Source organism: Macrobrachium nipponense, chromosome 9 (genome assembly GCF_015104395.2).
Source record: "Macrobrachium nipponense isolate FS-2020 chromosome 9, ASM1510439v2, whole genome shotgun sequence".
NCBI classification, from domain to species: domain Eukaryota; kingdom Metazoa; phylum Arthropoda; class Malacostraca; order Decapoda; family Palaemonidae; genus Macrobrachium; species Macrobrachium nipponense.
Window position 1 is genome coordinate 61,576,111 of NC_061110.1, and position 17,554 is coordinate 61,593,664.

Here is a 17,554-nt window from a genome sequence, read left to right on the forward strand (position 1 = left end):
ATTATTTATCTTAGTGCGGAAGTGTTCACCTAAATTTTTATCACTACTTACATCTGCTAATCTCCATTACATTAGTTATTTCTTTCGGACTAAGTATTCTTTTTCCATCTTTTAACATAGCAACTCTAAGTGGTTTAACATGGGTACCATTTATTTTCCTTAATTTTTCCCAATTTATTTTGTAGGAACATTAATAGTGACCTGATACGTATTTCCTCCATGAAATGATTCTTCTTTGAATTACTTCCTTTTAAAATTTTTCAGATATTTTGTTGTATAGAGGTTTTAATGCATCAATTTCTAGAAAATATAGTTTTTTTAATTTAATTGTAATATCGGTAATATTTTATCCATTTTATCTATTTTTTTTCAATTTATTTAATCATCTTCCTATTGAGTGCTTTATATTTATTAATTCTGTTAGCTTAAAAGACCACCAGGAACTTTGTTTTTTATTGGATGAGACTTATATTTTGGTACTTTTTATCATCGGCATCTTTAATGAAATCAACGAAAAATTCATTAGTTTCATTATGGTCTTTCAAATATTAATATGGTGGGATATTCCTAGCGTATATTTCAAATCGCTCCCAATCTGTTTTATATATGTTAAAGTGAGGATCATGTTTTGCACGATTATTTTGCAATAAAGAAGTTAATACTGGAAAATGATCACTGGTGTACAAGTCATCGACTGCATTCCAATCTAATCTGTCTTATACTTGTTGCACATAGAGTTAAGTCTACTGAGGAAAACGTTGCAGGTGCTTTTGAATGACATGTGCTGATTTAGTCACCTTTATACAGCAGGCGTCATTTGAATCCATGAATTCTTCTATTCTGCTTCCTGTTCTTTTTGAGTTTGTACAGTTATTGTCCTTTATTGGGTTGTGAGCATTGAAATCACCTACTATTAATGTACGTTCCTTGGCATTCAGTCATTCTTTATCAGTGTCATAATTTTTATTAGGCTGGTTGTATAAGTTATAAATTACATCATTATAATCTTTTATTCGGATTTTAATACCTGATATTTACAAGTCAGTAATGTTTACGGGTACTTTGCCATAAATTACTTTCTTTCTTGCTCTCTAAATGTGATGCTAAGGTGTATTTACCCTATTGTTGTGACAGTTTTGTTGACAAGTTGGAAACACATCACTATTGGTTCATATTCCCTTACCAATCGTTTTATTTCTTCTATATGCAATCTGGTCTGAAGACCATTTACGTTCCACTATAAAATGCAATTATTGAAAATATTACGTCAATAATTGTATTTGTGGTTTATCAATTTGTATTCTTTCTAAAATTATATTTACGACATTTATTTGTTCTTCTTAATAACATATTAGGTGTCTAATGCACAGAGAGCCATTTTCGTGAGTGTCCAGAAAGCAGTTTCTTGTTACTTCATAACATTTCTTACAGCATTTGTTATATTGTGTTTTGTTGAGCCTTTGCTTTTGTTGCAGTGTTCAATGAAACATTCGTTACATTCACATGTGTTTTCATATATCATTCTTTTTTCATTTACTCTTGCTACACCAATTATTGCCTTCAATTCATTTACTCTTGCTACACCAATTATTGCCTTCACATAATCATCCTTGTCAATGGTTTGTTCTACTATTTCTTCAATGGTTTGGGTATTTGCTTCCAATGGTTCTATTATTTTACGAGACAAATGTATATTCCTATTATTTTTTGGTTTGTGTTCTTTCTTCAGGTCTCTTGTCTTTACTTTAACAGATACATCTCTAATAATAGTTGGCTTTTTGTATTTTGGGTGGAGTTCTCTCTAAATGCCTCTTTTTATCTTTAGCTTCCAGTTCATTACAAGATTCTAATATTTCTGATACTTGTATGCATTAACTTCTTGTGGTTCCATTTGCCCCAATATCTAAAATGAATTTGAATGAATGTTTATATTAGAATTTGTATATGCTTCTTGGTTCTTTGCTATTTTAGTTTATTCTTGCAAAGTAGTTGTTATTCCTGGAGACTGATCTTATTATACCGAAAAATGTGTTTTCTACCGGATCATGCATTCCTCTTAACTTTCAATTCTAATTTGGCCTCTTTTATAGGCATTCATGTTCTCCTGCAGTAATTTTAATTCTGTGTTGTATATATAATACATACGTTCCTTAGACCTTGAATGGTGATTTTGCCCACAGTTCACGCATTTAGGTTCACCGCATGTCCACAGTGTCGCAGGTTCGTCAGATCATAAGCTCACATACAGATGTATTCAAGCAATTTCTCATTGTATGTCCATACTTACTACAATTTTGGAACTGTAGTGGTTTTGGAACATACAGTCTAATTTCTCTGTTTTGGCCCATAATTTTAATTATGGGTAATGCTTGGCCTTCAAAATGTTATTTTTGCCATTCTTAATGATTTCTGTTACTTTGTCTACTGCCTTTGTTGTATATTTCAGTCTTGTACATTGTTGTATCTCTCTTTAAGGGAATCCAGCAATATATTCTTTTCTATTGGATCATTTCTATTGGATTTGTAATAATCAATGTTTTTTACAGTTAAGTAATTTTCGGACTGACTTTTAGTTGTGGTTTCTATCAACCACATCTGGTCTTTTTTTTTTTTTGTCTGAATGACATTTAAGAAGTTGAATGTCGATTCAATAAGAAAATTTTCTAATTTCAATACCGATATTTTCTTGTCCGGTTCTATTGTCAGGAACCTTGGCAAACCTCCTCTCCCAAAGTAGGATTCGAAGTGAGTCAAGGTTGGGTGAAGAAATTTAATTTTTTAGGTGGGTTATGTTTGCTCTTTACTGGAACATAGGGTTCCAGTGTAATTAAACTAGAATGTTTCTTGGATTTTTCTAAGCAGAGATCATCAGAGGAGGAGGTTCCAGCTTTGTCAACTGTGCCGAGACAGTACCATCCAAGGGCCCAGGGGTACTCAAATCTTCATTTCGACTTGTCATAAAGATTTGAGAGAGAGAGAGAGAGAGAGAGAGAGAGAGAGAGAGAGAGAGAGAGAGAGAGAGAGAGAGAGAGAGAGAGAGAGAGAGGAAATTAAACCTGAAAACCTTAAAAAGATATCATCAGCCACTCATGGACTAGATCTGTTCTTCCATCAATGGAACCGGTGAGAAACGACTCCCAAATGTCCGCATCCCTGCCCTACCCACAGGGAATGGCACAACATGTTTAGAGTGACCCATATGTAAGCCAAACCCGCTTGGTAGAACTGAGAGTATTACAAGAATACAATCATCCCCACCCTAATCATATTATGGTCAAACCAGATAGATTGCCGAGAGTCCTATCCCCAGAACCAGCTGTGGCCAGCCTTAAATAATAGTTCCGCCCTTGAGCTATCAATCAGATATATCAGGTCCAAACATTATTGGGTAGTTGATGGTCCTACCAGTTCCGAATTTATCAGGTCCAATAAATTTTTGCAACAGTGGAAAAATCGACAAAATTAGTCCAAAGAAATATATAATGATATATGGGACTCTTGGATTCAAACCAGGGAAGAAATCCCTGAGGTTCAAGAGCCCCCTCACCACATCAAGGTGGTCCCATGTCGCGGGCTTGGGGAACAGTGCAATTTATAGTGACGCTACTCATGCAAAATGTACCAAACATTCAGGATTTCTAGAAGCTATCACATTCACCACAATGACTGGGAGACACAACTATTGACTATCATCTATTATCTAAAGAATAATTTTTTTATTATAAAAGACTGCTATGAATGACCAATAGATAATCATAACAACTACAGAGACAAAACAAATATCATACACTAATTACAATGACACTGATAATGACTGACAAGTAAATTTGTCATGAAAAATCTTAAACAATATTTTACCTCCTGTGACCCTCTTCTTCTTATTAGTCCTTGGATGATGCCACTGTGTTGTCTGTGTAGCATGACTGGAAGTAATAAATAAAAACTGCTTATGAATTTTATGAACGAAAATAAATGTTATGCTTAACGCAAAACTAAATATTAGTAAATCTTAGACTAATTTTAGAGTTTTCAAAAATGCAAACCATTATAATTATTCTATGCAAGCCTTAGCTGGGTGCCACAGATATTAGTTCACCGTGAAATCGAATGAATGACTAAGGAGATGAGCACCCATAAGAAACACCCACACTCAACTCTTGGCAGGCTGACATTTGTTTCTGCAAAAACACCAATACAGTAAAGCCCGAGTCAAATGACATCAGAAGTGACACCAGTCAGTCCTATCGTTTCCACTACATGAACACCAAAGAGGGTATATACCTGGAGTTGCGATCTCTATAACAATACCACATGGTTTGGTGGTCTTTCACCAGGGGGGTGCTCCAAAAGCCTTGTGGCCATTTTTAAAGGTCTCGTAACCCGCAAATTGAACAGGGGACTATTGCAAATGTTAATTTTTTTATCGTTAATGTTTATTAAGCAAGTGTTTAGCAAATTTATAGGGTTTAGTGAATAAGAGTTTAGTGAATGTTTATAAGTAAGAGTTTAGTGAATGCTTAGTTTAGGGTTTAGTGAATGGTATCGAATGTTTAATATGTAAGTATACAGTGAATGTTTAGTGAGTCTTTAGCGTTTTAGTGAAAGTTTAGTGTGTAAAAATTCAGTGAATATTTTCGATGTTTATTCTGTAAGTATTCAGTGAGTCTACAGGGTTTTAGTAAATGTTTTGTGAATGTTTAGTGTGTAAGTATTCAGTAGCTGTTTACTGAGTGTCTAGTGAATGTTTAGTGTGTAATCATTCAGTGAGTCTTTAGGGTTTAATGAATGTTTAGTGTGTAAGTGTTTAGTGAGTGTTTGGGTTTCGTTAATATTTTGTGAATGTTTGTGTGTAGTGAGTTTTTAGTGTATGGCTTGTGAATGCTAGTGTTTAGTGAATGTTTAGTGTTCTATTGAGTGTTTAGTCTTGTGAATATTCGTGTTCAGTGAATGTTTAGTGTGTAAGTGTTTCTTGAGTGTTTAATGAGTAATGAGTGGATGGTCATCGTTACAGATTGTGAGTCTGCTCAGGTTCTTTATTACAATAAACAAAAAGGATTCAACATCAACAATTGAAACTCGGGATACTAATACAGAAAGAAACTAAAACAGAACAGAAGTTTATTTACAAGCTTATCCACAAAGATAAATGCAGAATGGTTCCTCCTATTTACATAACAAAATTAAATCTGACAATAGTATGTAAAAAGGGGGAAACAGTGCAGTAATGAAATACTTGCTGGCCAGTTTTGCAGCTGTTGAGATCATTGCTCGAAGCGAGGGCTTCACAAAAGGGGATAGTAGAAACTTTAGACGGCTTCTTATCTTCGTATTGCAGGAAGGAATGCCTTAGTCTTGAAACTTGAAGGGCGGGTTACTTCTCAAAACCACTTTCAGGACGTTTTTTTTCTCTGAGAGGGTTACTCATCATTGGGATCTCTCTCTCTCTCTCTCTCTCTCCGACTACAGACTTTGTTTCCATTCCCTCTTTCTCTTGTGCGTTCTCTTCCTCTCTTATCCTTTATCTCTTCCTTCTTCTCTTATCTCTGATGATCTGATTCTCTCTATTTCCTCGGGGTCCTAAATACATATATACGTCGATCTCGGGGCGTGGCTGAAAGGGCCGAGCATAACCAGTGAACGTCACTGTCCCTGAGCAGGAACCTTTTAGAAAGCTCTCAATGAAATGTTACGTCATATTCAAAATGCGGCGTTTCTAACGACGACTGATTGCTGGGTTCCACAAAACACCATATTATTCTCGAACAATCATGGGAACAGACGCCTCAAACACGCTCAGGAATGCCTCCTTGCTGCAGACCTACTCGAAGAAGATACATTTTCCTTTCCTTTAATATGTTTCTTCGCTATAGAGCGATTACCATGACACGTTTCCCCCAAAAGAAAAAAATGAAATCAACTGATTTTATTCTTTTTAAAGAGAAACAAGAATCAAAGAACAGGGGAACAATTCTGCATAAAGCTTTAACTCGGTTAAACAGGCACACTTCTCAATTCATTCACCCAACCATGCAAAAATAGAAAACGGTCTTCAGGCTACTCATTCCGAAAAATCTCTAGAGAGGCTATCAGCTATAACATTATCCTGTCCCTTTATATGAACTATCTTCAGGTTACAGTCTTGTAATTCTAAACCCCAATGCATTAGACATTTATTCTTATTCTTAAACCTTTCCAAATAAACTAACAGATTATGATCAGTGTACACAGTAAAAACGGAACTACTACATACATAAATCTCTTCTTATGAGCAAAATGCGAGTTACCCACAGAATGATTTTGAAATTAACAATCCCCAAGTGGGAATTGCTAGCCTTACTGTTAAGATGTAGATTAGCTACGCATCTGAAATCGCTGATAGATCCGTCAACTGTCACCTTGTGCACAGACAGCAGTAGTGATCGCTTGGGTAAATAGCAATAGGGATAATAAGAATGTATTTATCAATATTCGGGCGGGGGAGATTCTTTTCACCCTACAGAATACCAATATGGCCTTGAAGTATGCGCCAACCTGTCAGAACCCAGCTGATATCCTGTCAAGAGGAGCCACCTTGAGAGAGCTAAAACAGAGCCAGTTGTGGCTGAGTCCCCCCCCCCCCCCCGGCCCCCCCCACCCCCCCCCTTTCTGCATTGAGTTGGAGAACCAAAACTGTCAGAAGACGCCTGTGTGTCAAGCCCGTGACTGTGACTGTTGCCGCACCCCTCCGAGAGATAAGGGAAGAAGTCGCTATGGTAGGACCCAGAGAGACCTGGGAAATCATGGAACGGGGAGAATATTTTCCTGCTTTGTCGAGTTATAAAATTAGTACTCAAATTTTAACATTTAAATAAGTCTCCTTTCTCGATGTTGGTAAGACTGGATCAGAGGAAATATTCAGCCAGTACCTATGCTTATTTCAAAACTAAAGTTAGAGTTAACAGAGATGTGATGAATTTGTTAAACAGCTAAATCTATGTATTATAGATGGAATTGTGTACACACAAACTAGAATTCTTGATGAGAACCAAAAGTCACTTGTTCTATTGCTTGCCAATGACACCTTAGTTAAGAGATACTTACATTATTTGCACCGCTTTAATATGCATTGCTGTGTTGATGAGCTTATGAGTCTCTTCCGCCAGGACTGTTGTTCGCCCGGACTGAGAGTCAGAGCAAAACAAGTTGTGGGACAGAGTAGGGCCTGCAAGATCGCCTTCAAGCCCCTACTGATGCAGCCACCACCACTACCGCTACCCAAAGAAAGAGTGAACCAGAGATGCCCATTCGAACACGGAGTGAACAACACGGGTCCCATCCACACCACAAAAGGAGCAGGCCACATCCTGCTCATCAGTGTACCTAGAGTTTTGTAGCAGTCTGGAAGCCGTAACCTTCATCTTGGCTCTGCGACGATTCAGTGCAACCCATGGCGCCCATTCACTCATCGTCTTGGACAACCACCAGACGTTCAGATTAGCCAGCCACTTCCTACAGGGACTGTATGAAGAGGACGACGTCCAGGAGTTCCTGAGGAGGGCTGGCATCCAGTGGCGTTTCCAGACGCCACAAGCACCGTGGAAGGGAGGCTTCTTTGAGAGGCTGGTAGGAGTAGCGAAACGCATGCTTGAGGTAGCCTTCCGAAAGAAATCCTTCCCAGAGGAGCATGTCTGGACATTTGTGAAGGAGGCCGAAGCCATGCTCAATAATCGACAACTCATGTATGCACTGGGGACGGGTGAGAGGATTATCCCCTCTGCTGCGAGGCCACCTTATCAATCTTGTGACCCTTTACTCCCTCCAGAAGACCTGAACCAGACGTTACCACCCGCAAGCTCAGAGACTGTTATCTCCGGTTGACGGACACTCTGAAAGCGTTTTGCGAACGCTGGAAGAGGGAGTATCTTTCCACCCTACACTCCAGGCACAACTCTCGGCCTGGCAAAAAGACTGATCTTCGCCTGGGAGACATTGTGCTCATTAAGATCAAACAGTGTAAGAGGGATACATGGCCCCTTGGTAAGATTACAGAGGTCTATCCCGATGACAATGGGATAGTCCGATCTGCCAAGGTACTGTATGATGGCACTGAAACCCTGCGAGCCATCAGTCACCTCATTCCCCTGAAAATTACGTCCACCACAGATGACAGTCAGGAAGAAGACGAGGATGAGGATGCAGCCCGGGATGAGGCAGGAGCAGTCGAGGATAGCGAGGATGCAAAGGACGGTATCGGGGACGTGAGCAGTGCGACCGGTGGCATTGATGAAGAAGAGCGAGTTACGTCTAGGGAGAACAAGTACATGGCAGAGGCTCAGGGTGGACAGGGTGCAGATGATGTGAAAATTATGTGTAACACAGAAAATGATAGTCATGTACGAATTATAGAGGGACTATGTAAGGTGAGTTAGCATCAGAAGAAGTTTGAAGGATAATAGAAAATGGCGTAGTTGTACATATTTAAGGGTAACTAGTGTAAGTGTTCTTGTGGCAGCAGATCAGGCGCTGCACAGAACAAAGTGTATATTCAAGGTTATTGCTTATATCATAATGTAAGGTTGAGTTTGAATTATCATTAAAAGGTGATCACCTATGTGTAAGTGTATTTTTGAAATGTGTCTGATGTGTTTGTTCCAATGGTGAGTGCTCATTGCATTGGAGTTAAGTCGGCCGTAGCCATTGAAGTTTCCCTCCCAACGTCTGATCCTTCTGAATGGTCAGCCTTGTTGCCAGAATTTTTTCTGGTGTGGAGGACGTCGCAAAAAGGGATAGATCCCCCTTTTAGCGACAAACCTGCCACAACGTCAGGTTAATTTGAGTAAGAAGAATCCATGACAAGTGCGGGTGGCTACTTGACTTCTGCCAAAGATATATAACAAATGTAGTGAATCCTTACGAAACTGTGTGGAGGAGGAAAATGAATAAACTTGTCAAGAGATTTATATTTCTTAGAAAACTGCAATGCAAAATTAACCATGTATATAAGATAAAAACAAAGGAAGCATGCTTTGCTTAGCGAAAAGCGTTGCCTAAGGAAGAATCCCTCGAGCCAACTTGAATTGTGGCGCATAATGTAAAACTAGAGTTCGCCATGTACCTTAAAGCAAATTGCTAAATCTTGTACTTAATGAATAAAGATGAGACGCAATACAGTAATGCATCGATTGTTCTAGAATTGTTATGCCATGACATCACCAAGTTATGCTCGAGGGTGACGCAGCCCACACCACCCATTCCTTTCCCAGGTACCAACCAGTGCAACAGGTAAGGCAGCTAGTGTTCTCCTCTCCACACAACCAGAGTTATTCCTTGTCACTTAATTTGTCCTGTTATAGTGTAAGTTTATCGTGGGGTATCCCCCACATCCTGTAAATAATGAAGCACATTTAGGGTTTATATTAACAAACGTACAGTGGGCAATCTGATTATGTGTGTTTTGTATCAGATTTCTTGATATTTTTTATTTATTGGTCCACCTCATGGACATGGAATTTACAACAGCCACGTGCCACATTAGTCCATCGAAATGTCGTGTTCAATGTTTCCTGTGGCTTTCTCGTGTGTAGTTAACTTGTAAATAATGTGTGAGGACATTTTTTTGAGAGTAAATCAGTTTATTTTTGTAATAAAATTGTATAAAATTGTAAACTTTACTTTCTCAATCCCTCCACCAGGTTGTACAGTCTAGCCCTTCAGACCTTGTTATCATCCAGACCACCAGGGCTAGAACTTAAGTAAGTAAAACTTCAATGTACATTGAAGTTTGAGAAGTCAAAATGTGACCTGGACTTCCTGTCTCTTTGCCAACTTAGTGGGGTGTATCCTAGATTCGTGAGGTTCAAGTTGTACAAATCATCCCTTTACCATACTGGATTTTATCATGATGCAATGGACGAACTGCTATCGAGGGAGGTTTCGAGAGACGTGTCAACAACTGCGGGAACAACTATTTCCTTCGTTATCCATGATTGATTTGATTATTTTTAAGAAGCTGTTTTTTAAAGGTATTAACAAATACCTTTGGGGATTTGTGCTCCTACTTTGGATAATGGACATTCATGTATTTTTAACTACTCTAAATATGTCTTGTCAAAGAGAGAGGAATTTTTGTTGTCACTTGGATTGGATTTCTATTTGCCTTCATATAGACCCAATTTTGCATTCTTTTATTTTCCGTTTGAGGTGCTTTTCCATAGGCTTAAGAATTTCAATTATGGTAATCTAAATATGGCAGTTCTTCAGCAGAAACTATCATCACTGTTACATGATAATTACAAAAAACTCAGGGTGAAGTGGGCCCCTTACTTTAGAAAGGAGAACTCTGAAATTCTTAAAAGGTTGGGTAAAAATGATAACTTAGTGATATGTAAACCAGATAAAGGGAAAGGAATAGTGATTCTGGACAAAGCTGATTATCTTGAAAAAATGAAAGTTATTTTGTCTGATGGGTCTAAATTTAAACTAATTGGTGAACCCAACTTTGTTGATATTTATCAAAAAGAAGACAAGATCAATCGCTTTCTTAGAAAGCTTAAACAGGAAAAAGTTATTTCTGATGATGTCTACCAAGAACTATTTGTTACCGGATCTTCCTTTGGCATTCTTTATGGACTTCCAAAAATACACAAAGACGGTATACCATTGAGACCGATAATGTCCGTATATAATAGCCCGACATATAATATTTCCAAATTCTTAGTCAAAATACTCAATGAATATGCTTACTCTAAATATTCGTTAAAGAATGGTTATGTATTTCAGCAAGAAATTATTTTACAGGATGGTGATTTGTATATGGCCAGTTTGGACGTTGAATCATTGTTCACTAACGTCCCTGTTTCTCAGACAATTGAATTCATTTTGGATAAAGTTTTTAGTAATGATGAGACCCTCTAAGGATTTAATAGGCAACTTTTTAAAACATTTTTGGAACTTGCTGTGCAAGATGCCACCTTTGTTTTTAATGGGCAGCTCTTTCTGCAGGCAGAGGGGGTTGCCATGGGTTCTCCTTTGGGACCGTTGTTTGCCAGTTTTTTTATGGGACATTTGGAGGAGAATTTTCTTAATGATTGTCCTGGGAATTTTAAGCCACTTTTTTATAGAAGATATGTTGACAATACTTTTGCCTTATTTAAATTTTCGTGGCAATGCCAGCTTTTTTTAGATTACATAAAAGAAGCCCATCCTAACATTAAATTTACGTTGGAAAATGAGAAAGATGACTCCCAGGCCTTTTTGGATATAAAAATAACTAGAGATAACCACCTTTTCAATACAAGTTTTTTTAGAAAGAGTACCTTCACTGGGCTCGGAAACAACTTTTTTAGCTCGTGTTTCCGTAATTTTAAGATTAATGCTATATCTACTTTGGTTTTTAGGGCCCTTCGGTACACATCTGATTGGCTCTCATTTCATCTTGAAATCGAGTTTCTTTTAGAATATTTTGTTAAGAACTCGTTTCCCAAAAAGCTGATTTTAACATTATTAGTAAATTGCTAACGAGGTATCTATCAGCACCCACCCTTAATTTTAATGTACCTAAGTTACCTATGTATGCACCCATCCCATTTATTCATTCAGACAGTTTGTTACGTGTAAAAGTTAGAAATATTATTATTGAAAAGGAATTTTGGTTTTTTTGAAACTTAATCTTATTCCCATGATCCACAAAAAATTGGAGGTTTTTTTAATTACAAGGACAAATTACAGGATTTCATGAAGTCCAATATCATATATAAATTTGAATGCCCAAGATGTCTTGGTATTTATGTTGGTTCTTCACGGAGACTGTTACAAGTCCGTTATTACAGCCATTTGGGATTAAGTTATAGAACTGGGTCCAGAATCTCTAATCCTGAGTTCTCTAATATAAGAATACATGCTAAGAGTTGTAAGGTTACTATCGAAAAGAAACATTTTTCTATAATTGGCACCACAAAGCAAACTACCCATCTAACTACCCTTGAATCATTGTTTATTAAGCACCTTTCACCTAGTTTAAACTCCAACACCTCGTCATCTCCTCTCTCTCTGGCGTGAGGTTTATGTTGTATGCAGACCTTACCGGTTTTAGTCACTCAGCTCTTTCCTTCTTTATGAATAGGTAGTTTTCTTCTCATTCCCTATTTTAACGTTCTGATTATTTTTTAATTTTATTGTAATTTTTAAGTTTATTTTAATGTTGAATTTCAATTGCAGACTGATGATGTGTTGGTGACAACATGAAACGTTTCTTGATAATAAAACACGTGTACATGACTGTCATCTGATTGGACACCTCTTCCTTTATATATATATATATATATATATATATATATATATATATATATATATATATATATATATATATATATATATATATATATATAATATATATATATATAAATTTTCCAATGATTTATCATAAGCCTAATTTTGCTTTCCTATGACATTCAAAAAACTCCTCCCAGAACTCCTTATCTGCAGATGTATCTACCATGTTGCTGCTTCAGCTCGTTGAAACTGAAGTAAATCTTGAGACATGTAAGCTTCCAGTTGCCTGAACTAAATCGGATGACACATACCTGGCAACGGCAGGTTGCAAGTTGGTCGGACGATAACCCCATAGACAGTGAGATTTACTTCCGGTTCAGATGACCGGATCCGGCGATCGTAACGTCTGTGGGGCCCTTAACTGTCGCTTATTGGGTCCTAGAAGCTAAACTCAAAACTACCAACCACACTCAACTTCTCTGTTGAGCCTAGATGCATTCATGGTTGATTATGTTGAACGTTACGGAGATTTTCCCTTTATATTCTATTGGTACTTGCATGGTTTTATGCATCTTTGCTAAAATAATTGATAATACATTGCTCAAAATATACATAGGTAATGTTGGTAACCTTGTGTTGAACGAAAATTTCAAATTGTTTTGTTTCTATAGTTTGAAGTAATCACTATCCTTGAAATAATTACTATTACCGTAATTTTTTCTTATGATTGTTATAAGTATCATAGATTTGATATTTTTGCATCATATGTTAGCTTTATTATGCTTTATAGAGCTTTCAATGTATAAAAATAAAAAGTTTTTGAGCTACATGTTGTAGTTGCCAGTTAGTGAATTTCGAACGAAATTCTCTGAAATTTGTAGCCTCACTTTTGATGCTAACTGTACCTAAATTTCTGCTCTAGTCGATGCCACAGACTACTGCATTGGAGGGATGGACATTTTAGGTAGCTAATACTGTAAAATTTAAGCTTTGTGTCAAATGAGAAATAACATCAACCGATTGTACATTCACATTACAAAATATTGTTTCAGAAAATAGGTATATATGGAAATAGTCAGCAAGTGGTATCTGGAAACTATTCGCCTTGTGGTGCAAGCGCATCATGTGCTAATGGTGACAGACTAAGTTTCTGTTAGTTGGTTACAGCCTATAGGCTATTCTAGGCAAGATCCTTTTCCTGCGCACAACTGGCTAACTTTAAAACAGAAAACAGTCACTCGCTAATGTATCTTATGGCAGGCAAGCTAAATAACATCATTTAAAGGAAATTTACATATTATCGTTCTTTTATGTTTCCTCTTTAATACTTGTGGTATTCATTTTTCCTTGTAACTCGGCCTAACCATTATTTTCAGTCTGAATAAGGTTTTATTTTAGCAATCAGAATTGTAGGCCTATTTCTTGAATTTTTTTATTTATCATAATAAATATACATACATACATACATACATACATACACACACACACACACACATTTATATAATATATATACATATATATATATATATAATATATATATATATATATATCTATATAAATGTAAAACAAATGTTTGGCTAGGCCTAATGATCCTTGCCGGTCTGTGAAAGGTGGAGAATCCTAGTGTAATGTGCAGTATGATTTTGTTTATAAGCATTTGTGTGGTATTCAATTTTATGATCAATAATGTGTTCCTTTACAGCCGTTCCGAAAGATATACTTCGTAAAGGGATACAGTATTTAATAGTGCAATTGTACACATTTAGGGATCCCATCTCATGGTGGAAATGCCCGACACTACTCGAAACTTTACCTTATTCTGTTCTAATGAACACTATCAGGTTGGTCAATATTCGATCATAACCTAATAATTCTTCTCTTCTGGCGATATTTTGTGCATTCAAATTGCAACATATCCACTTTTGCACTGACTTCTTGATTAGTTGCCCAATCTACTGCATTATATCCAGTTTGACAGAAGTGCAACTGAACATGCATGTAACTCACTATCTGTCTCAACTGGAAAGAGGGAGCGAGGAGCAGCTGGCTAAGAAGATAAAGAGGTCCACAGAATAAACAAGATAAAGTACACGGATCAACTTGCAGGTGGATTATCATTATTATTAAAATAGTTTTACCAAACCACTGAGCTCATTGTCTGCTCTCACAGGGCTCACAGGAAAGATTTGTTTGTATTTATTTTAATTCTTTTATATTTGGTTAGTGTCACAATTTATCAAAACAATTATAATTGGATCGATTGCAAATGCTGAAGCTTTGAAAATTTCACTGATCGATTTATGGAATGGAATATGTGATTTTGGCATAAAGCCAAGCACTGGGACCCATAGAGTCATTCAGCGCAATAGTGATAAAGAATAGAAATGGAAATAAAAATAATGAGTTCAATGGGAATGATATAAATAATGAGTTTAAAATACTCTGATGATCAATGTTTAAAACGGTAAAATCGAAATTAAATTTCTAATGGAATTAAAAGTTAAATGACCAATAATGATAAAAAAAATAAAAAAAATAAAAAAAAAAAAACAAAAAAAAAAAAAAAAAAAAAAAAAATTAATAATTATATCTATATAAAATGACTAGACATTTTTATAAAATCCACAAGCCTTTAAAAAAACTCATAACAGGTGAACCAGAATGTGCTCAACTGTCAAAGGGCTATCAACAGTGAACACACACTGGAGCACTACCACCATCAAGAAGAAAACTGTCCGTCATTCGGCAGTGACCAATTCTCAACCTTGTTAAAATAACTTCAGTCCTCCTGCCGCTTTGATAGGATGATTGCCAAACTCCTACTGAAGGTCTAATTATTTTTAACTTCTTATTATTAGCAAGAAGGGGAGATGACCATCGCTCCTGCCACTTTTTTTACAGTATATAGTTACGAATAGAGATTTCCATATCAAAATGGGGGACTCTATTTGTCAATTTCTCTTTGGGAACAGGCACTCTTTGCTTCTCGGTCTGCTTCTTCACTACCTGGGATCCCAACATGACCAAGAATCCAACAAAAACGTACTGTTTTACGCCTACAAGAAATGCGAAATAGCCACGCCTGAGCCTTTTGTACTATAGGATAGGAAGAATTATGACTGTTCAGGCTTTCCAGAGCACTTTTACAGAGTATATGACACAAGACTTCTTATTTGAATGATATGCTATATCTAGGGCTTTTACAATAGCAGATAGTTCAGCTGTATATACTGAAGCAGCTGGAGGTAGCTTTGCAACATTAAAAAAATTATCAGTGACCACAGCTAAACCTACTCCCTCGCTTGACTTTGAGCCATCTGTATAAATTTTATAGTCGTTATTATGAACTTCATCATGTTCTAAAAACAGTGACTTTATTTCTTCATTGGGGATGTTCTTTTATACTATATTTTCTTGCACAGTTCAGTATGAACCAAGGTGGAATTTTGAAAGGGGCCAATTCATGAACATTCTGAGTCAGTATAGAATTTTCATTCACAGATGCATTTAGCCGGATCTGGAATGGAACAGAAGATCTTGCCTTGATTTTGCTAGCATCAAGTTGATTAATAACCTTATTTGATGGATTGCAAGCATTACTTTTTATCCTCATCAAGTATCGGAGGCCTAATTCTTCACGGCGTAAATCAAGTGGAAGTTGGTGCGTATCCACATAAAGACTCTCGACGGGGGATGTTGGAAAAGCCCCAGAGCAAATACGTAAACCCATTATCAGGTAGAGAGAACTGATACGTTTGTCTTGGTTACTGCAGCAAATCCCACTCCAGACTATTATTGTGATTTAAATTATATGTTCTATGGTAGGGGTTCCCAGCCTGGGGTACATGTATCTACAGTGGTACATTTGTACTCTTCAGGAGGGTACAGTGGATCTGAGAAAATAGCCAGTGCTGTGAAATACATGATGTAATCTGCATTGCAATTGCACAATGTATTTTCTTTATTTATTCCCTCATTTTAGTAAGCAAAGCTTTTACATAAGTTATATTGAGAGTAGGGTAAATACCATTTATTTTTCACTATTATGGAAATTCCAGTGACTATAATCTGTACCCCTGGCAGGCAGCACAGTGATCGGGTTTGAGTTACTCAGTCCTACCGACACTCACAGCTAGTAAAGGTGTGACAATTTCTCAATATAAATTTCATTGTTTTTCTTTTTCATCCTCAATTTTTAGGGGTACATAGGAATCTATAAAAATGCCCAAGGGGTACAAAAGAAAAAAAGTTGGGAACCCCTGTTCTACGGTATGTTCTCTATGGTGTTCTGGGGCATATGAGTATGAGTAACTTTTTTGATATTTTAAGTGTGAGCAAATTCATATTTTATTCAGTCTATGGAGGCGATTAGTTTTACAACTGAAGGCAATTGTATATTCACATTCAGTGACTCAAACAATCTTTTAGTTCTAAGGAAAAGGTTCATATATACATATATTTCAAAAACTTTTTTTTGTTGGTGAATCACTTTTCTTAAATCTTGGGGCACTCTTCACTGTTATTAATTCTCTATGGAGAGAGAGTGGCAGTTCACCAAATTAAACTTGTAAAGATGAGTTTGGTGATGATCTCTAAAGGCTCCTGAATATATTCTAAGGCCTTCGTTGAACTGAGTCTAACGTTTTCAGCGTTGCATTATGGAGGAGTTATGAAGTTCCATTTGACAACGTCTGTGTGTGAGAGAGAGAGAGAGAGAGAGAGAGAGAGAGAAGGCATAGAGAGAGAGTGAGAGAGAGAGAGGGTGTAATTGCTGTATGGATGGTTAATGACTGAATTGGTTGTTGGTAGGTTCTGGGCTGTTTGCTGTTGGAGGTCTGTGTTTTGAGTGAGTGTTTTTGAGTCAGTCTTTGGTGAGAGCTAGTGACAGTAGTGTTGACAGCAGTTGTTGTGTTTCTTGAAGTTGTTGGTTGGTTGCTGTGTTGTTTGGTGGTTGTGTTCTTTGGTTGTTGTTGTGCAGTGGTCTTTTGTTGTGTTTTGTTGTGATATGTGAGGTTGTGTTTCTTGGTTGGTTGCTGTGTTGTTTGGTGGCTGTGTTCTTTGGTGTTGTAGTGTTTTTGAGTTGTTTTGTGGTTGTGTTCCTTGGTTGTTGTTGTGTAGTTGTGATCCTTGGTGGTTGTTCTTGGTTGTTGTTGTTGGTGTTGTTGTGTCCTCGACCAGCGGACAGCACAGGATAGCCCCGGAGTATCTGGAGTGTTGGTAAGTACGTGTGTTTTGTGTTGGTTTTGTTTTTGTTTTGTTTTTGTATAGGTGTAGGTCAATTGTCCTGCGTGTATTTGTTGTGTAA

At 36.9% G+C, this 17,554-nt stretch overlaps 1 protein-coding gene across 1 annotated transcript in view; it reads right to left on the minus strand.

Annotated features, from left to right (window-relative positions):
- Window positions 1–17,554, minus strand: part of LOC135217990 (WW domain-containing oxidoreductase-like) — a 294,208-nt gene that overhangs the window by 139,019 nt on the left and 137,635 nt on the right. The window contains exon 3 of the mRNA XM_064254121.1: window positions 3,859–3,923. Within this exon, the coding sequence (XP_064110191.1) occupies window positions 3,859–3,923 (65 nt within the window). The remainder of the gene's footprint in view (window positions 1–3,858; window positions 3,924–17,554) is intronic.